This window comes from Sus scrofa, chromosome 14 (genome assembly GCF_054392235.1).
Source record: "Sus scrofa isolate SSC_HxYL_T2T_F1_AM1 chromosome 14, Sscrofa_HxYL_maternal_Yorkshire_Landrace_v2.0, whole genome shotgun sequence".
In the NCBI taxonomy this organism is placed as follows: domain Eukaryota; kingdom Metazoa; phylum Chordata; class Mammalia; order Artiodactyla; family Suidae; genus Sus; species Sus scrofa.
In genome coordinates, this window is record NC_139396.1 from 63,060,013 (window position 1) to 63,082,296 (window position 22,284).

At 45.3% G+C, this 22,284-nt stretch overlaps 1 protein-coding gene across 4 annotated transcripts in view; it reads right to left on the bottom strand.

Moving 5' to 3' along the window:
* The window catches only part of USP30 (ubiquitin specific peptidase 30), a 29,801-nt gene extending 12,558 nt beyond the window's left edge, over positions 1 to 17,243 (bottom strand). For 2 of the 4 annotated variants that reach the window (XM_001929284.7, XM_084995651.1), the window contains exons 1-5: positions 17,010 to 17,243; positions 13,869 to 13,978; positions 12,640 to 12,822; positions 6,002 to 6,105; positions 769 to 867 (exon numbers count right to left, since the gene is read on the bottom strand). In XM_001929284.7, coding sequence (XP_001929319.3) covers positions 769 to 867; positions 6,002 to 6,105; positions 12,640 to 12,822; positions 13,869 to 13,978; positions 17,010 to 17,092 — 579 coding nt within the window. In that variant the 5' untranslated portion in view covers positions 17,093 to 17,243. The remainder of the gene's footprint in view (positions 1 to 768; positions 868 to 6,001; positions 6,106 to 12,639; positions 12,823 to 13,868; positions 13,979 to 17,009) is intronic. The other 2 variants (XM_084995654.1, XM_084995652.1) reach the window with 1 other exon arrangement.
* Positions 17,244 to 22,284: the final 5,041 nt, after the last annotated feature.

Sequence of the window (22,284 nt, forward strand, 5' to 3'; positions counted from 1 at the left end):
TTCTGTGCTGACTGCCCTGTTCAAAATCAACTTGAAACCAAGCTTCCTGAAAGTAGCCTTTTCTTTTTTTGTCTTTTTGCCTTTTCTGGAGCTGCTCCTGCAGCATATGGAGGTTCCCAGGCAAGGGGTCTAATCGGAGCTGTAGATGCCGGCCTACACCACAGCCACAGCAACGCGGGATCTGAGCGGAATCTGTGACCTACACCACAGCTCACGGCAACACTGGATCCTTAACCCATTGAGCAAGGCCAGGGATTGAACCCACAACCTCATGGTTCCTAGTCAGATTCGATGACCACTGAGCCACGATGGGAACTCTGAAAGTAGCCTTCATTACGCTCTCTGGCTGGCTGCTGGACCTAACTCCTTCACCAAATGAAAGTGAAACACCTTTCCTCTCAGGAATGACCCCCCTCCCCCTTTACTAATTAACTTTTATCAACTAACATTGATAATGGGCCAGGAAAATAAGACTCGTTTCTGGCTCCTTGTTCCCCTGTATTAAATAGGGGTAAAAAATACATTTTTCCTTCTCAAGGCCAACACAAATTGCAACAACAAATCATTTTAAAGAGCCATGACACTGCTAACCGGAGTCATCAACTGCCAGGTGGGACATTTAAGACCCTCCCCCAGAGGAGGCTTTTTTTTTTTAAAATGGAACCTTACTTTTGAGTTTAAAGTTGTACAAAAGTTACACTTGTGTTCCCTCTACCTGTGAAACAGACACAAGCCACCTTACATGTACCGAAAGTGTTTAGGGTTTACCTCCAGGGAGTGCACGTCAAACAAATGAGTGACCCGGGGCTGGTGGTCCCGCTCATCCTCCAGGGACGAGGTGATGACGTGGAACAACTCGTGAGCATCCTGTCAAAAGGCAAAGCATTCTTCAGAGCGGCCGGAGGGGGGCCGGCAACATCAGAACCAGCCAGTGTGGACCCCCAGGGAAGACCCCTGAGGCAAAGGTAGGCAGAATCTGCTTCCCAACTTCTCAGGGCCCGGGGCATGAAATGCAGATAGTTACATCCTAGATCTTTTCACAAGACCCTAGACTGAGAGGCCCAAGAGGAGAGAGAGAAGGAAAGAAAGTGGGGGTGGGCGGCCTTAACGCCAGACCTGAGCTGTCTCTGAGCCTGTTTTAGCAGCTTTACTGAGAAAGCCCTGACCTCCACTCCACCTGACTACTGCAGGGGTTTTTAACTGCTCAGTGGGTTAAGGATCCAGCGCTGCTGTGAGCTGTGGTGTGGGTCGCAGACGCGGCTCAGATCCTGCCTGGCTGTGGCTGTGGTGTAGGCTAGAAGCTATAGCTCCAATTTGGCCCCTAGCCTGGGAACCTCCACATGCCGCAGGTTGGGCCTTAGAAAACACACACACACACACACACACACACACACACACACACAACAAAAACATACATCTGACTTACTACTGCAAGCTTTTTAAAAGTCTACAGGTCCGCAGCACTAAGTACATTCACATCACCACCATCCATCTTCAGAACTTTTTTCTTCTTCCCAAATGGAAACTCTCTGCCCACCAAACACTAACACCCCAACCCTCCTTCTCCCCACCCCCGCAGCACCCGCCACTCTCCCCTCTGTCTCTACGAATCTGGCTGCTCGAGATGCCTCAGGTAAGTGGAATCAGACTGTGATGGGCTTGTTTCACTCAACATTAATATCCAAGATTCATCCATGTTGTAGCACGTTATCAGGGTTTCCCTGAAAGGCTGAACGATACCCCATTATCTATGCACCTATCACATTTTGTTTGTCCATCATCCACCGATGGGCCCGTGGGCTGCTTCCACCTTTTGGCTATGGTGAATATGCCGCTATGCACAGGGCTGCGCAAATATCTGAGCCTCCGCTTTTGGCACTTCTAGGCATATACCCAGAAATGGAGCTGTTCCTCTGATGACAAGGGATTATTCTTTAAGGACTGACTCAAATGCCCCTCTCTCCCTGAAGGCCAAACCATCCCTACTCTTCTGGGATGGGCAGCCTGTGCCCCTGAACTCTAACAGTGTGAACCCCCTGGACTCCCAGTTGCCACTCTGGACTCCCTCCACATTGTCACCAGAGGGACCTGTTTTGAAAAAGAAATGACTGTTCTCTCTCTTCTGCCTCCAAACTCCCAATGGCCTCCACTACTAGTAAGCAACGGCTTCCCTGCTGGCCTACCCGGCTTGACATGAGCAGGCTGCTGGAACACACTCCCCCACCCCCCCTGGCTTACTCTGCGCCCATACTTCCTCTGCGCCACAAAGCCTCCTGCCTCAGGGCCTCTGTCTTTCCAGCACTCGCCTGGGTCTTTACTCGGCTGCCTCCTCCCCCACCCTTAAGGTCTCCCCTGAAATGGTGTCTCCTCAGGAGGACCCTCTGTCACCAGCCCTCCCAGACTTAACCTCACCCCCACCCATTTCAGGAAGAGCCCTGCAGGCCCTCCCTCCCCTTAATCCCTGCGGTCTCTCCACCTCCCCCACCTCAGCCCCAGCCTGAGCTGGGCCCTCCCTGGCCTGGGCGGCTGCCCAACCTCCCAGCTTTCCTCTCCCTGTCCCTCCTGTGCACAGTGGCCAGCGTGGTCCTGTTCACACAGAGATCGGACCACAGAGTCCCCCGGCAAAGTTTCTGGTGGCTTCCCACTGTGCACAGGCCCTTCTGGCTCTGCCAACCTGGCAGCCCCTCTACTCCAGACTCCCCACCCCCGCCAGAGCCGCTCTGGCCTTACTGTGTCCTCACAGCTGCTCAAGGCTTCTGCCCTGGCCTGTTCCTCTGCCAGGACACTCTGCACACCCCCTTCCCTGGCCTTGCTCCTCTAGAACTCAGCTCTCAGCTAAAACCTCAGGTCCCCAGGGGAGCTCCCCCTCTAAAGGAGTCCCCCAATGCTTTTCTCTCATCCCTGGGCCTCCCTACATGCTCACATCACCATGCATATTTTCCTATTAGCACATCTTCAAATGGTCTGTTGACTGTCTGCAGCCCCGTCCCTCGCTACCTTGCCAGCTCCATGAGAACAGGACCCTACAAGTCACATCTGCTGCCACAACCCCAGCACCCTCAACAGGCCCTCCCAAGGCAGACATTCAATAACCTTTTGTGGCGCAGATACATGAAACCCCAGCAACACTGTGCCAGGCAGTTAGGAAGATAGTGATGGAGATTGAGAGAGGAGTGAGGCAAGGCTCCTGCCCTCAGGGGACTCACCGCCCAGGCTCAGAGGGGCAGCCAAGCTACTACCTAGGAGCATGATGCTATAGCCTGTTACAACCAATGAGCCCCAGAGGTGGGGGTCAGCTCTTCCTGGGAGGCTCGGAGAGCCCCAACACACAAGACATCCACGGCAGCCCTTGAAGCATGAACGGGGGTTCACTAGGGAGAAAACTACAAGACAGCACGGAGTCAGACCTAAAATCTATTCTGTCACTGTCAGCCATGCCATTACTTGGCCTTGAGAAAAGGAAGAGTATCACGGATGGAGCTGCAGAGGGGACACTTCGGTGCCAGACTGGCCCGAGTCCTGGCCCCGCTTCTCAAATAGCTGTGTGACTCTGGGCAAGTCACTTGACTGCTCTGAACCTCACTGTGCTCATCTGTAAAACGGGGATCCTAAGAGTAACTCCTTACAGGGCTGTGGTGAGGATTCAGACAACTCACACCCTTGGCCCAGAGCACCTTGTGGCTCTAGCTTTAGACACTGAAAAGTGGTTGACTGATGAGATCATTAACAGAGGTGTGGACAAGGCCCTATGCTAGACACTCTGGAAGCCTTCAAAGAGGAAGAGAACCACAGGCAGACATGCCTTCTCTTTCCCAGGCACAATGCCACTGCACGGCGTGGCTCGGTATCAGATGCTGGAAATACTCCCCAGGAGCAACTGGACCTTGAGTGGGTCTTTGACAGAAGAGCAGGACTCAGAAAAGGAATGCAGACCAACACAACGCCTGCCATTCCATAAACAAAGGATGCTGTGGCCATCAAGCCATCAGCCCCTACAGCTCACCCCCATCCTCCGCCCCCAGGATGGAGAAAAGCAGGATACTGGCCCTAGATGGTTAAGATGCACACTGAAGGAATGACTCAATAAGCCAGACTCTTCTATCCTTCCTTACATAGAAAAGCACTAAATTCGTTAATTTGAGATGTCTGTTCCTTCTTTAATTAACAGTAATCTTCTGATGTTCTAACCACCAGGTTTTGGTTTTTGTTTTTGTTTTTTGCAAACACTCAATATATCCTGATTCCTCCCTTACCTCTTCCAATATATCCTGAGGAAGAGTGCCTCAGAACTATCTGAGAGGCTATCTCCAGGGCTTAAGTCCTCGGCATGTCTGCAGAATAAAACCTAATTCTCAACCTTTAGGCTGTGCATTTTTTTCAGTCAACAGGTATTGATGTTCTTAAAGACTAAAGCTCAGTCCCACTCTCTCAGTTTAGAGAAATGTAAAAGGCAGCTAAATAGTTCCAGTTACCAGACAGGGATTAAAAAAGTACTTTCTAAATGGAAAAAAATTTCAACATATAATGGATTAATCAAGAAGCACTGTAAGAAAGTATAGATACCATCAACATCATGTTTAAAAAGTAGCACACACTTGGCTTCAGATTAAAGTGGAAACAGGTCGGAGTTCCTGTTGTGGCGCACTGGAAAAGAATCCAACTAGCATCCATGAGGATGCGGGTTTGATCCCTGGCCTCACTCAGTGGGTTAAGCATCTGGCGTTGCCGTGAGCTGTGGTGTAGGTCACAGACAAAGCTTGGATCAGGCGTTGCTGTGGCTGTGGCGCAGGCCGGCAGCTGTAGCTCCGATTAGACCCCTAGCCTGGGAATTTCCATAGGCCTCAGGTGTGGCCCTAAGGAAAAAAAAAAAAGCGAATAAATTAATTAATTAAGTGGAAATAAGTCATCTTTGAAGATCAGGGAAGCAAGAAAGATTTCCCACTCCACTTTCCTGAGTTTTTAAATGCCTCTCACTTCAGCCCCAGTCTGGGAAGCCCAATGGCTCTGGGCCAGTGGCCAGAAGGTGGAGGCAGTAGCAGCTGACACAAAGCTGGCCAGGGCCAGCCTAGAAATGCATTGAGGAGGATGTACCACCAGAAGGGCACCAATGGAAGCTACATTTGTGGCCCCTAGAACTTCATTCTCTTGGCCCCAGTGTCAGCCTCTGGGGAAGAGGAAGGTGGCCAGTACCAAAGATAGTGAAGCGACAGTCATGGGAACAGGGGTGGGAGTGGCTGGAGGAAGGCCTGGGGGCTGCATGTGACAGCTGCCCCAGGTCTGGGGCCACTTCAAGCCAGCCTCTGAAGACTGTTTTTTTTTTTTTTTTTTTTTTTGAAGGTGTAACCTAAAAGAGGGTCTTACCGGAACCTCTGAGCCTCTAAGATAAAGCCACCTGCCTCTATCTAAAGATGTCCCCAACATCCACTGAAACGTAAAGTCACTCGAGAACTAAAAAGATTTTCGCTCTTCGGCAACTGTGTGCTTATGCCCTATCCTGTGAACCTTCTATCACCCCTGATGGTGAGAGTGGGAGTAAAGCTCACGATCTGGTCCCAGAGCACCAAGGCTGTCTAAAATGTCATAGGAGAAGTTCCCGTTGTGGCTCGGCGGTTAATGAACCCAACTAGTATCCATGAGGACGCAGGTTCAATCCCTGACATCGCTCAGTGGGTTAAGGATCTGGTGTTGCTGTGAGCTGTGGTGAAGGTGGAAGACACAGCTCTAAGTGGCTGTGGCGCAGGTAGACAGCTGCAGCTCTGATTCAACCCCTAGCCTGGGAACTTGCATATGCCTCGGGTGCGGCCCTAAAAGGATAAAAATAAAATAAAATAAAACATCACAGGAGTGTCCCCGCAGGCTGGGCAACAGCAAGGTCAATGCTGGCGTTTATTCTTCCTGCTGCATGAATGCAGCTGTTTCCCAGCCATCATTGCAAGCTCATGCCCCGGCTCTTTAGTGAGAAGGATTCTCCATGGAAACCTGTTTTGAACATTGTGCTCACCTGTTCTTCAAACGACGAGATCTGCCATCTGTACATTCTTAAGACGTCCAACAAGCAGCTTGCATCCAAGACCTCCTCGTCAGTGACTTCCTGGCAGGATAAAGCTGGAAACAGGAAAGGGAGTACAATTTTAAGTGAACCAGCACGACAACTAACCGGAAAACCAGCACAGCACATGTCAAAGCCAATTAAAAATGTAAGGACTGTAAAATTCACCTTGGAATCATATCTCTTTCATTATTCTTCCTTGTAGCCTTACCCAGTGCTTAGTATGCTACTAGACGCTTTGTGTTTGTTGAATGAATGTAATTTTCCATGAGGCTGCAGCATGTAAACAAAGTAACTGACTTTCAGATATGTGAATCATCAATACACATTTATTCTTGCAAGATTCATATTTAATAAAATTATTTCAACTCACAACTCTGAGGGATAGGAGGGACCTGAAATACCATCTGCCCAACCCTACTCTCACTGCCTAACCCCCTCGAGACTCTCTCCCATGGCCACTCTCTCCATAAGGCCTTCACTTGGATTTGTGTGCATCTGAGTTTCTGATCATCACTGTAAAGCATCCATCTCTATGAGGCAGCCTCAAAGGGTCCTTTGAGTGACTCACTTTTTAGTCAAAGTAGAATCAAGCCTCATAAACAAAAAATAAAAGCTTGAGGGGCTTATGAACTTATATTACAATTACAACTAGATCAGGGGTTGGCAAATTTTTTCAGTAAAGGGTCAGCTAGTAAACATTTTAGGCTTTGCAGGTCCCTGCAGTAACTACTCAACTCTGCCACGGTAGCACAAAAGCAGTCATAGATGATAGGTAATTTGTAATAGTACATATCACGTATATTATCTGTAACGAAATGGGCATGGCTGTGTGTCAATAAAACTTTATTCACAAACACATGTGGTGGGCAAAATCTGGCCCAAGGGCTATAGTCTACTGATTCCTGATTCTGATCCTGACCACCTTCCTTCCCATGGCACATTATTACAGACCACTAGTTTACACTAAACCAGCACTGCCGTACAGATGAGATAAAAACACAGGGGCCTGCCATCTCAACACAGTTTCTAGGCGTTCAATGACTCTCCAGATTAACTAAGCCAGCTTGTTTATCTCTCCGATTTGCAGTCAGCCAACTTGAGAGATGGCTTTTAATACTTTCGGCTCTGGCTCTGGAGGGTCTAAACACTGCCACCCCCACCCCTGATGGAACATGGTTGGTGATTTGGGTGCTGACCTGTGAAGAAGCAGCAGCCTTAGCAGCCAGTAAGAGTGCTGAGGAGGTTTGGTTGATCAGTGTAAATCTATTGTGGGGTCAGACCTTCACCCTCCAGGAAGAAGGGAAGGTACTCTATCTTCCTTCTTCCTCCTACTCCCCCGGGGAAGCCCATCTGTTAACTTTTTCCGTCCCGAGAAAAACGTGAATGTCAGCTTCAGCCCATTTTTGCCTAAAATGCTATGCAGCAATGTGGCAACATCTTCTAATTTTCACATCCCACAGTCCAGGAAATTGACTCTCTCAGGGTCTACCTCTGGGAAACACATGCTTGTGTGCATGACGGGCATGGGAGCCTGTTTATCCAGATAAGGCACTGGAAGCAGATGGCTACATACACCAGGGTGTCTTGATAGTATGGAGGCTGTGCAGCTGTAAAAGTGCATGAGGTTTGCAAATCACATATCTGATAAGGAATTGATAACCAGAACATGTAAGAAATTCCTAAAACTCAACAACAGAAACACAGAAAACCAAATTCAGAAATGGATGAAAGAGCTTAACAGACATTTAATTTAAAAAAAAAAAAAAAAAACAGAAATGGCCAACATGAAAAAATGCTCAACATGACTTACGATTAGAGAAATGCAAGTCAAGACCACAATGAGACATCACATTCACACCCAGTAAGATGACTATTATCAAAAAGACAGACAATAACAAGTGCTGGTGAGGATGTGGAGAACCGGAACACTGGTGCACGGCTGGTGGGAATGAAGAGCGGTCTGGTGAGTCCTCAAAATATGAAACAGAACTACCGTCTGATCTAGCAGTTCCACTCCTGGGTATACAGCCCCCAAAATTAAAAGCGGGAGCTTGAATAGACATGCATACACCAATGTCCATTTTTCACAATGGCCAAAAGCTCAAACAACCAAAACGTCCACTGACATGCAAGGATAAACAAAATGTGGTGTGTATGTATACACGTACACACACACACACACACACACACACAATGTAATGTTACTCTTATTTAAAAGGAATGAAATTCTGACAGTGTGGATGAACCTCGAGGGCATTGTGCTAAGGGAAACAAACCAGACAAAAAAGGACAAAAATTATATGACTCCACTTAAATCAGATACATAGCCCAACTTATAGAGACAGAAAGTAGAACTGCGGTTAGCAGGATCTGGGGGTAGTGGAAAATGAGGAGCTACTGTTTAATGGATACAGAGTCTCAAGATGGGAAGATAAAAACAGTTCTGGAGATGAAGAGTGGTGACAGCTGCACAACAATGTGAATGTATTTGATAACACAGAACTGTTTACTTGAAAATGGTTATGATGGCAGATTTTATGTTATGAATATTTTACCACATTTTTTTGAATGAGCAAAGGATATGACCTAGCAGTTAGTTCACAGAAGACAAAATACATAAGACCAGTAAACTCACCAAAAAAAAAAGATGAATGAGGTAGAGCTCCATGTATTGAAATGGCCATTTCTCTAATGCCTTATTTTGTTATTTGGTCATGAAAAAACAAAACGAAACAATGGAGTTCCTGTTGCGGCTCAGGGGGTTAAGGACCTGACAGTCTCCGTTCAATCCCTGGCCTCACTCAGTGGGTTAAGGATCTGGTATTGGCATGAGCTGTGGTGTGGGTCATAGATGCGGCTCAGAATATGGTGTTGTGTGGCTGTGGCGTAGGCTGGCAGCTGCAAGCTCTGATTTGACCCTGAGACTGAGAACTTCCATATGCCACAGGTACAGCCCTAAAAAGAAAAACAAAACAATATATAATTTCTATGGGTTTTTCAAAACATAGTTAAATGCACAGAAAATGGTCTGGAAGGATACACTTATCTTTTACTTTGGGAAAGGAAGCAGAGGGAGCAGGATTCAGGTAGGGAAAAAGAGAACTGAACCTTGTCTGTAATGCTTTAATTTCTTACAAGGAGAATTTACCCTTGCATTACTTATATAATTAAAAACTATTTCAGAGTTCCAATTGTGGCTCAGTGGTAACAAACCCGACTAGTATCCATGAGGACAGGGGTTCGATCCCTGGCCTCGCTCAGTGGGTTAACGATCCAGCACTGCCATGAGCTGTGGTGTATACTGCAGACACGGCTCAGATCCCGCATTGCTGCGGCTGTGGCGTAGGCTGGCAGGTGCAGCTCAAATTTGACTCCTAGTCTGGGAACTTCCATGTGCCTTGGCTGTGGCCCTACAAAGACAAAGAAAAAAAATTATTTCTAAAAACCAAGTAAATAAAAGATCCTGGAGTTCCCATCATCGGGAATGAATCTGTCTAGTACCCATGAGGTCGCAGGTTCAATCCCTGGCCTCGCTCAGTGGGTTAAGGATCTGGTGTCACTGTGAGCTGTGGTGTAGGTAGTAGACATGGCTCAGATCCCTCGTTGCTGTGGCTGTGGCATAGCCCAGTGGCTACAGTTCTGAATTGACGCCTAGACTGGGAACCTCCATATGCCACGAGTATGACCCTAAAAAGACCAAAAAAAAAAAAAAAAAAAAAAAATCCTGAGAAGCAGAGGTAGAGTCGGGAGGATATATTCTAGGCACAGCTGCCTGAGATGGCTCTGCTTCCCAGCACCAGGTCCCATGTGTGAAAAGTAGAGAGAAGTGTCACAACCTCACAGGACCACATCTAACCCTATGTTATGATACCTTGGAGGACACGTCATTCTTCACACAGTCTTTGGAATGTTTTGTTTTCTTCTTTAAACAGGGCAGTAAAAGAAATTATTTTCAAGTCTCTTATACAGAAGAGCAAACCTTGCTTTTCCTAAAAGTTCCTATGTCAAGCCGAGATCCTATGGGAAAACACCTCAGTGAAGCAGTATTTAGATGAGGGTTTTGTTTGTTTTTCATTGTTGTTTTTGTTATTTTGCTCTTCAGGACTGCACCTACAGCATGTGGAGGTTCCCAGGCTGGGGGTCGAATGGGAGCTGCAGCTGCTGGCCGACACCACAGCCACAGCAGTGCCAGATCTGAGTCGAGTCTACAACCTATACCACAGTTCAAGGCAATGCCAGATCCTTAACCCACTGAGTGAAGCCAGTGATTGAACCCACATCCTCATGGATCCTAGCTGGATTGGTTTTCTCAGAGCCAAAATGGGAATTCCTAGCTGAGTTTTTAAAATCCTTTTTTTTTTTTTTTTTTTTTTTTTTTCTGACTGGGGAGTAATACATGATTAGTGCTGAAAGTTTCAGAAGTACAGCTTTTCTTTTTGCTTTTTTGCTTTTTAGGGCCATACTCATGGCATATGGAAGTTCCCAGGCTAAGGGTCCAATGGGAACTACAGCTGCTGGCCTACACCACAGCCACAGTAACACAGGATCTGAGCCACGTCTGTGACCGACATCACAGCCCAAGGCAACTCCGATCCTTAACCCACTGAGCGAGGCCAGGGATCACACGCACATACTCATGGATCCTAGTCGGGTTTGTTAACTGCTGAGCCATGAAGGGAACTCCCTCTTTCACATTTTTAAACTATCATTTGCACCAGACCAAAACAGTCACAGCTAACATTTTGGTCTTTTTCTGTCCAGCCTTTATCTGTGGAATTTTTTTTTTTTCTTTTTCCTTTTTGGCCATCCTTTGAGATATGTAGTTCCTGGACCAGGATCGAATCTGAATTGCAGCTGCAACCTCTGCCACAGCTGCAACACCGGATCCTTAACCTATCATGCCAGGATTGAACCTGCATTCCAGCGTTATAGAGACCCTGCTAATCCCACAGTGGGAACTCCTATCTGTGGAAATTTTTGATTTGCTAAAGTCAAATCATATTTTGTAGCCTATCCCCCACTTTTTTTTTTTTTTGGCCACACCCATGGCATGTGGAAGTTCCTGGGCCAGGAATGAAACCCATGCCATGGCAGTAACCTGGGCCACTGTGGTGACAATGTCAGATCCTTAACCTGCTATGCCACACGGGAACTCCCTACATCCTACTCTTTTAAACTTTAATAGTTATAGCCAATGCCCTCTTCCAAATTAAAAACAAGAACACTTCATATTCATAAAGATGTTTCTTAATGGCTGTGTAACATTCCACCAAGAGCTTAACCATTCTCTGCTGGATACCATATTCTTTCCTTTCCCTCCCATCACAACCAGGTGCTGGAAATCTCTGCATGCAGAATTGGCAACCCTTATCCCCTGGCTCCATATCCTTAGATTCAACCAACTAAGGATTGAAAATACTCAGGAAAAAAAAATTCCAGAAAGTTCCCCAAAGCAAAAATTGAATCTGCCGGACACCAGCAATTATTTACATAGCATTTACACTGTATCAGGTATAGTGAGTAATGCAGAGATGATTCAAAGTTTATGGGATGATGGGCAAGGTTACATGCAAATACTATAGAATTTTAGCATCTGCAGATTTTGGTATCTGTGAAGGGGGCGGGTAGGGAAAGAGGTTGTCCACACATTATGGGGGAAAAATCAGTTCCACAGTCAAAAAACATGCTATAAAATGAAGTTAGACTGCTTACTCCTTAAAACTTTAACCCTGCCCACATATTCTTTGACTCTCCAACCTTGGGACAAGTATTTGGCCATTCCCAAAGTGCCTGCCCTGAGAACTCCATTTCAGGCTAATGTAAATCACAGTCCACTGAATTACTAGGTCAAATGATGCTGGGCATTTTGATCCCAAAATTCTTTCCAGAAAGGCTGCCCCAAGTTACATCACCCGCAGCATGTAGGAATGTGTAGCCCAACAGCTGGTCAGGACTGTGGATCTGTTTCTCACCCTTTGCTGACAGGCCAAAAAATGCTACCTCACCGGTATGTTATTTGTATTTCTTTCATGATGGCCAGATTGACTATTTGAGTATTTCTCATGTTTTGTTAGATACACACTGTATCTATATAAATACAATTTGTATTGCTTCTTTTGAAAATTATCCCATTTTCTAGACTAAAATACATTTTTTAAAAAACTTTAATGTTTTTGAAACTACAGTACTTCCTACAACCAAAACGATTAAGTGGCAGTGGATTGTTTTTCTTCCCTAAAACATTGTTACTAAACTGACAATTCTTCCAATAAATGATTACATCTTTCATTTAAAAAAATACCTATTTGTGATACTCATGTCGCAACAGAAGAAAGGGTGGGGGAAAAAACTGTAACTGCAATGTATACATCTAAGGATAACCTGACCCCCTTGCTGTACAGTGGGAAAAGAAAAAAAAAAAAAAAAGAAAAAAAAAATATCTATTTGTACCTCTTGGGCCCTTAGTGTTTTATTTTTCATAATGATCTATACAATATTTTTCTACAGGAAAGCTATTAACCCTCTGCCCGCTGTCTGGGTTGCTGCTCTGAAAAGGCACCCGACCCCCTTTACATTTGCAACAATACCTTTCAGGAGGTGCAACAGGGTCAAGGATAAGTACTGGTGCTGGGGGGGCTCCTTCTGATCCCTGGTGTACTGGGTGGTGAATTCTTCCAGCCACTTGATGAAAGTGGGGCAGGCTGACAAGCCTTGCAGCAGAGAGTTCATGAAGCAGGTGTTCCCCAAGTTGACAAGGCCAGGCACAAGCCCTACGAAAGTGAGGGGAAGAGGGGAACAGCTCGCCACCTTGGACTTGCTCTTTTTTTCCTCTCCCGTTTGGGCCCCAGAGCTCCTGCACTGTAGCCTTGGCCTGGAAACCCCAATCTCAGAAGGTCCTCATCCACAGCAATCAGGGGCCCAGGCATTCTGTCCCGGCGGGCTGCTCCTTCAGGAGACTGTCTGCCACGGGGCCATGTGTGACTTTGGAAACTTACCAGAGTGTCTGGCACAGCCTGGCTTACACTGAATGTACAGAAACACTTGGTAACCTCTCTCTCCCTCCCTCTCCCTCCCTCTCCCTCACTCTCCTTTGTTAAGAAAGCAGTGTTTCTCAACAGAAGAAAACAACGTTCTGTTCTTACTCCCCAGGACAATGACTTAGTTCTTATAATCAGTGGGAAAGACACCACTACTGCCATTCTGATCAGTCTTTCTGCAGAGAGATCAACAAAATCTGACATTTTTCTCTCTTCCACTGAAATTTAAAAAAAAATACACAAAAGAAAAGTGGATATATAATCAATCCCCATTACAACCATCCCCAGATTTAACAATGATCACCATTTTGCTGTATCTTTTAGGTGTTTCTTTGTTTTGGCTGAATTTTAATATAAGCAGAGCAACACTTGCAAAAGGGGGCATTTAAAAAACAAGGAAATAAATTTCTGTGTTAACGAAGAAACGAACTTGAAACATTTACTAGTGACTGACAGCTATTTAGTGAAAGCACAAATGCATCACACAGTCTGTCAGCTGTACTGCTGAGAAACACAATGGTCATCTTGACGAGAACACTTAGAACAATTAAGCCACTTGAAATTTCTCACTACAGAGCATGTCTCAAACTCAAGACCTTAGAAGGGGTGAAATATAAATCTTTTAACTACAGGGTATAAAATAATGAGTCATTAAAATCAACTTCTGTTTAAAAGAAAGTACTATCCACAAAACCGAGGATATAAGACAGCCAAAAACGCCCTCCCTTTTTGTACTCATTTTTCATCTACGGAACATGATACCAAAGCCTCCTTCTTACCTTTTCTCCTCTTCTTTCTCTCCGTAATGGGGCCCCAAATAACATATATTCCTGCTGCCAGGGCAGCAGCAATTCCACCTATAACACCCCAGTTCTTCATGACTTTGTATCTAAAAAAGAAAATAAGTTTACTGTCTTCTCTCATCACCATTGCAATATATGTGCATAGAGGTGCAGGTACACAGAAATAACACTGCATCAGAAGCCACTGGCCTGCCAAATTCCAGACTTCCAAGTTAAAGTAATACACGATGTAGGATTATGTCTTGAAAATCAGCACATTCGGACATTAGGATTTCAAACCTAAGTCAGAGCAACCTCCCCAGAGGCCCATCTCACTCAGAGAAGCCTAGGCTTTCCTCCTGCTCTGCCTCCCCCTCTGCCACCACAGCGGCCACTGTGCCAGCCACACTCCTACCCCAGGGCCTTTGCACTGCTGCTCCCTCTGCCTGGGATGTTCTTCCCCAGGTCCCACTGCTTGGCTCACTCCCTCCCCTCCCCTTCACTTTCAACAAACTTCTGGAACCTGTACTCCTGGTCCTTTTCACCCAGTCCTCATTTTTCTTTTTACTATAGTACTCGCCACCTTCTAACATTACATTCACTCATTCACCACATTTATTCTCAGTCTTCCTCAACTGAAACGTGAAGTCCCTAAGGGCAGGGATCTCTATTTTAAACACTAAGATATTCCAAATGTTTAGATCATGCCTGGCACATGATAAGGTACCAAGTATGTTCTTGATCATATTTATTGAATGATTGGGACCTGGAAAACATAGAAATGCATTTACCTTTTAGATTATCAAATGGAAGGGCGGGGAGGCATATAATAGTATAAAAGATCCTCTAAATACTTATGAAATTACAGATTTCTTCAATTAAGGCTTGGCAAACAATGAAGTTATACTTCTACTACAAATAAACTTTACCAGCAATTTAAAACATTGTCTTCATACAAGCTATGTATTTCCACTAAATAAAGCAAACAACATAAATATGTACATAGGTATAAATGTGCAACACACACTTGTATATATGTGTTAGATACGTGTTTGTGTGTGTGTGCGTGTGATATATTCTTATCCCAACATGCGGATCATGTGAACATTGTTTTGATTTCAATTCAGTCACAATAACTCAGGGAAGAGTCTGGTGATATCAGTAACTGACTGATGTCAACCAACATTTTCCCAATGTCATGGCTGATGTGATACATAACTGATGACTGAATTCCAAATAAATCTTCATTCTCCCACGGCAGTGTAAGGAGAATGTGTACAGAAAGTGGAAATGCATAATCTGGTTCAAGTCTGGTTCTGCTCTCTTTCCTGTTTCACCTTACCCCATTGAAATGCTCTTACCCCGTTTCACCTTTGGAGCCTCAGCTTCCTCATCTGTCCAATGGAATATGGAGGTTCCCAGGCTAGGGATCAAATGTGAGTCACAGCTGTGGCAACGCCAGATCCTTCACCTGCTGTGCCACAGCAGGAACTCCAAGACTCAGCTTATAGAGTGGTTGTGAAGACTGATTAAGTGTTAAGGCATAGGGTGCACAGTAAGAGCTTTAATAAATGTTAGCTGCTGCAACTAAGTACTGTAATCTCAGCTTCACTCATGAAAGTTATTCTCGAAATTTCTTAATGCATCCCTTGTGCTGATTTTTACACAATAGGTATATTCACAAAAGTGCCTGGAAAGGTTAAAAACCTTCATTGAAATTCTAAAGCCCTTTACAAGTGCTTTGAAATCCTCTAATTGAACATTAATACCTAAAGGTGCGTGCACTATGCCAGGCACTGTGATAACTGTATCTCACCCTCAAAACAATCCCATGGAGGTAGGTTCTATTATCATCTCCATTTTTATAGTTGAGGAAACTAAGAGATGCAGCCAACTTGGTCAAAGTAAGGAAGACCACGTGGATCTGAACTCCTGCTTGGCTGCCAAGTCTGTGACTCAACCCACGAAGCTCATGGGGAAACTGAAGGTCAGAATGTCAAGGGGATGGGAGAGAGGACTTGCCCAGGTCCTAAGAAGGACATGCATAAAAAAACCAGGGGCCAGTGGTGACACTGGAAATCCCACAATACAAGGAGAGTAGTAGGGCTTGGGAGTGAAAAGCTCTGCTGTCAGGTCAGCTGTAGGATCACAGGCAAGGCCGTTTCCTGGCCTATTTCTCATCAGAGGAATAGGGGCCTTGGACATGATCACCATAGAGGATTTTCCTGCTCTGGGATAATAAGCTCTTCAGACCTGCTTTGGATCCAGAGGGAGGGTCCCAGTCACTTAGGGTCAGTGGGGGTGGGGCAGGGGTTAGGGAGCTGCAGTGCTCAGTTCTAAAGCCTGGAGCAGGAGAAGGGAAATAAGGACCCTGACAGTACTGGGGGCCCATGCTACTGGGAGGTCCTAGCAGGAATGGGGGGGGGGGGCATTCTTAACAGGACTGTGAGCCTGACTGGTTTAGAGACCCTTGCAAGATAAGGAGTCACAGATAAGATTAGGGACCCACACAGACTAAGGGATCCCTGGCAAAATTGGGTGTGTGTGTGTGTGTGTGACAGAAATAGGCATACTGACAAAATGGGGGCGGGGGGCCGCTAGTAAGCCCGGGGCACTTTACAGGGTTGTGAGAACCATGGCAGGATTGAGGAGCCTGGCAAGACTGGGGAACCCGAGCAAGCCAGGAACTGACATGATTGGGGAGCTCAGAAGGACTGGGGATATACTGAAGGATGAAGGCTTCCTGGAAGGCCTGTGAGGCGCTGAGAGCTCTGAGGGCCATTGACAGAATTCGGGGCCTTGACAAGCCGAAGGATCCCTGGAAGTTCTGGGGACAGTGACAGGATTGGAGGAGGCACTGGCAGCCTAAGGAGGTGGGTAGAGGGGGCACTGATAAAACTGAGAGCGCCAGCGGAATCGAGGAGTACGGACAAAATCAGCGTTGCCGAATCTGCAGGCCCTGGAGGCTCGTCGCCTCTTCCGCCTCAAGGCCTAGGCCTCCAACCCTTCCGGACGCAGAAACCTCCAAATTCTCACTCGGCCCTGGGGACCCTGACTGAGGCGTGATAAGACCGTCACACGCCAGCTTGGGCACCTTGGTCTCGGCCTCCCCGGCCGCCCCGCCCCCCCAAAGCTCACCTGACCGCCGCCCCGGTCCGCAGGAAGCGCTGGATGGCCCTGTCCGCCGCGGTCATCGCCGCCTCGGCCCGGGAGCTCAGCATCGCGGCTGCGCGGGAGGCCTGCCGCCGCCCCCGCCCATATCACCGCGGCTGGACCCAGGGCTTCGAGGGCTCCGGAGGCGGCGGAACCCACGGCCAAAGTCCCAGCTCCTTCGGGGAGGGTAGACCGCAGGACGGGCTCCCGGAAGAACCGGAAGTAGTTCTTTCCGGAGGACTAGAGTAAAGGGACCACAACCTTGTTCTTCCTTTTCCCCCTTAGCAACGGGCGTCCGCGTCGGTTACTGAGGAAGGCCCTGTGGTCCCGGGCTGCTTGGTTTTCAAATTTTGCCCGGGCTCCGTTCATAATAGAGATGTCCCATTTCCGAATGGACCCTGGGTCATTTTTCTTTTTCGATGTGAAAGCGGCATCACGGCTTGGCCACCGTTAGTTATTATTATAAGCCAAATGGATCAGAATATAATCAGTGTGAGACTCAAGAATCTGCATTTTTGGAGTTCCCGTTGTGGCGCCGTGGTTAACGAATCCGACTAGGAACCATGACGTTGCGGGTTCGGTCCCTGCCCTTGCTCAGTGGGTTAGAGATCCGGCGTTGCCGTGAGCTGTGGTGTAGGTTGCAGACGCGGCTCGGATCCCGCGTTGCTGTGGCCCTGGCGTGGGCCGGTGGCTACAGCTCTGATTCAACCCCTAGCCTGGGAACCTCCATATGCCACGGGAGCGGCCCAAGAAATAGCAACAACAACAAAGACAAAAAGACAAAAAAAAAAAAAAAAAAATCTGCATTTTAACAAGCTTCAGCTATTTGTGTAGCATCCTAAATGGGGGGGTGGTGGTGTTATATCCAAACATAACTTTTACTATTTCATTTCGTTTTTTACCTATATCACATAAATATTTTTAATGTTTTTTTCATATTTGGAAAAAACAATTTTTCTAATATCCATGACAGTAAGTATCTGTATTTGATCATTCAAATAGGACAAATGTTTATCTCATGTATCACACAAAGTCATCTTTACATTCAGAAGTAAGCACTTTATCCTTGGTAAAACACGGAGATAGAGAAATAGAGATCATTTGGAAGTGATAAGAGTAGTTGCAGAGTTGATATGTGTTGATGAGGATTTGGAGCAACTGGAACACTCATACATCACTGATGGGAATGTAAAATAATACATACACTTGGAAAGCTGGCCATTTCCTATAGAGATAAACATAATCTACCACAATGACCCAGCCATTTCATTCTTCAGTATTTATTTATCCAAGAGAAATGAAAATGTAAATCTACACAAAGATTTGAATGTTCACAGCTACTTTATTCATAATAGCTCCAAATTTGTAAAATCCAAAAATGTTCATGAATCAATGATAGATAAAATGTGTTGTATCCATACAATAGAATATTACTGTTATAAATAAGAAGCACTACTAGAAAAACACAAAAACATTTATGAATCTCAAAGCCATGCTGAATGAAAGAAGCCAGACACAAAAAATATGTACTTTATGCTCCTGTTTATATCAATTCTAAAAAATACGAATTAATATAGAGTAATAAAAGCAGATGAGTGGTTGTCTGGAGCCAGAGACAAACTTTTGGGGTAATGGAAACATTCTATATCTTGATTGCAGAGTTGTTACACAAGTGCATACTTCATTAAAAACTATTATATTGGATATGTTAAATGACTTTCCCTGCCCAACCATATAAACCCCCTTCTACATTCGTATTTCTACCTCCTTTCTTTGCTTTATTTTCCCCCACAGCACTTAGCATCATCTGACATGCCATATATGGTATAATTTTTTTTTGGCCTTGCCCACAGCATGTGGAAGTTCCTGGGCCAGGGATGGAACCTACCCTGCTGTAGTGACAATGCCAGATCCTTAACCTACTAGGCCACCAGGGAACTCCACGGTATAATTTTTTATTGCCAGTTTTCCTCAACAAAAATATAAGCTCAATGAAGGCAGAAATTTTGTCCATTTTATCTCTTCTCCGCAGTCTTTAGCAGGGTGCTTGTCCATAGTAGGATTTTAGCAACGGTTTACTGAGTGAAAGTAAATGAATTAATACATATTCCAGACATGAGTCTATGAATGAGATAAATATAGCTTACTATATATTTTTTCTTTTTATGGCCACACCCGCAGCATATGGAAGTTCCCAGGCTAGCGGTACAATCAGAGCTACAGCTGCCAGCCTATATCACAACCACAGCAACACTGGATCTGAGCTACATCTGTGACCTACACTACAGCTTGTGGCATTGCCGGATTCTTAACCCCCCGAGCAAGGCCAGGGATTGAACCTGCATCCTCAGAGAGATTACATCGTGTTCTTAACACACTGAGCCACAATGGGAACTCCCTGATGTAGCCACAGTCTTTACGAAGCTTATATTCAGTCAGGAAAGATAGACATTAAAAAGTTACTTGCAGAAATGACTAATCAAACATCATTATAAGTGCAGTGAAGAAGTACAGGAATATGGGAGTTTCTGTCGTGGCTCAGTGATTAACAAACCCGACTAGCATCCATGAGGACTCGGGTTTGATCCCTGGCCTCACTCAGTGGTTTAAGGATCTGGCGTTGCCGTGAGCTGTGGTATAGGTTGCAGACTCGGCTCAGATCCTGCATTGCTGTGGCTGTAGTGTAGGCTGGCGGCTACAGCTCCAATTGGACCCCTAGCCTGGGAACCTCCATAAGCCACCAGTGCAGCCCTAAAAGATAAAAAGACAAAACAAAGTACAGGAATATAAAAAGAATGTGTGAGGTGCAACATCAGCAACAAAAACAGATAGAACCTATGAAAACTAGCTCCTCCATAAAAGCAATGAAAGATCAGAAAATGATCAGAATCAACTTTTTCAGAACTCTGGAAAGTAACCAAAAGGCTAGCAGCAACCTGATGAGCATTTATTCAAGAAAATGGCTGAATCTCAGTAAGAACAGTAAATTTTGTGACATTTTTAACTTGCTACAGTTCCAGTCTTTCTTCTCCAACTGGCAGTAATATTAAAAATAGTAGCCCACATTACCAGTGCAGGCTGGTACCCATTGGAAGGAGCAGAACAGAGCTGGGACTCTTTCAAAGCCTCCCCTGAAAATTGTCATTATTAGACCTGTCTGGTGATTTCCAGGAAGACGTCACTTGAAAGACTTGTCTTTGTTTGACCTACTTCAATGGTTAGAGTCTGCCCAGGGCTAAAAGTTTCTCCCTAGCAACGTTTGTCAGAAATATTTATGGGCAAGTGCTTTAATGCCACAGCTACCAAGGAATGAATAACAGTTATGGCAAACAGTAGACTAACAAAAAACTTAAAAGGAGAAGCCAAGGAATGAGACATTTATAGGGGCTTTGAAAACTCCCAATATATTTCTAGGCATCAAGAAGGGCAGAGCTGTGCACATTCTCAGGAGAGACCTGAGAAGGTGCTAAATTCTCATCTCTGGCTGTCCTTAATGTTCTGCACAAGCAGAAAGTGAAGGCTAAGGCAGAGTTTTCAACTACTTGGCTGTGTTGACGGTGTGTCCCAACACACACACACACAGGACCCCTTGGAAAAGACTGAGAGATTTCAATACACACACACACACACACACACACACGCACGCACACGACCCCCGGCAAAGACAGAGATTTATCAGTTCCAGGCATTTAAGAAAATCTCTATCCTGTCATTAGCTGATCACTAAACTCAGTAGAGATTTCAGTGACCATAGTTACAGGCCACTGACTGAAATTACAAATTAGTGCAAAAGAGTCATGAAATGGTACAATAAGCAGCAGTAACAACAAATCCCGAGGAGGAGAGAGGGTGTGATTTCCAGATAATATTAAAATGTCCAGTTTTCAACAAAAATGTTATTAGACATGAAAATCATCAAGGAAATATGGCCTATACACAGAGGGAAAAAAATTAATAGAAACCATCCCTGAGGACAGTTACCAGATAATGAACTTACCAGATATAGACTTAAAATCTATTTTACATACGTTCATGGAGCTACAGGAAATCAGATACAAAGAACTAAAGAAAAGAACAGAATAAAATTAAAGATTAATTAATTAAAATTAAAGAAGAACAATGTCTTGCTAAATAGAGAATACTAATACAGAGATAGGATTTTTTTTTAATTTTGTTGGTGTATAGTTGAGTTACAATATTGTGTTTAGAAATAGAAGTTACAAAAAGAAGTTCCTGTTGTGGCTCAGCAGAAATGAATCTGACTAGCATCCACGAGGACACAGGTTCAATCCGTGGCCTTGCTCAGTGGGTTAAGGATCTGGCATTGACATGAGCTGTGGTGTAGGTCAGAGATGCAGCTCAGATCTCACGCTGCTATGGCAGTGGTGTAGGCCAGTGGCTACAGCTCTGATTGGACCTGGGAACCTCCATGTGCCGTGGGTGTGGCTCTAAAAAAAAAGGTATAAAAAGAAACCAAATAGAAATTCTGAAGTTGAAAATGACTGAAATTAAAAATTCACTACTGGGACACAACAGCAGATTGAGTGGGCAGAAGAAAGACTCAATGAACATGAAAATAGATCAATTGAGATTATCCATCTGAGAAACAGAAAGAAAAAAGGAATGAAGAAAAATGAACCTCAGATACGAACATATGCATAATGTGAATCCTAGAATAGACAGGAAAGTGAAAAGGACAGATAGAACATTTGAATAATGGTTCTAAATTCCCAAAATTTGATGAGAAATAATAACCTTACACATTCAAGAAGATCAGTAAGCTCCAAAGAGGGCAAATTCAAAGAGATTCACACCTAGAACACAATCAAAAGCCGGGAGTTCCCGTTGTGACACAGTGGTTAATGAATCCGACTAGGAACCATGAGGTTGAGGGTTCGATCCCTGGCCTTGCTCAGTGGGTTAAGGATCCGGTGTTGCCGTGAGTTGTGGTTTAGATTGCAGACGCTGCTCAGGTCCTGTGTTGCTGTGGCTCTGGCGTAGGCTGGCGGATACAGCTCAAATCAGACCCCTAGCCTGGGAACCTCCATACACAGTGGGAAGCGGCCCTAGAAAAGGCAAAAAGACAAAAAACAAACAAACAAATCAAAAGCCAAAGACAAACAAGAACATAGGGTACAAGTCACAATACTGTGCAAAGACCACCTCTTTGATGACTACTTAGACCTTGGACTCTTGCTTGATAACCTCTTCCCTAGGTCTGTTCATGTTTACAGACTGCTGATGCACCTCTGCCTCTTGC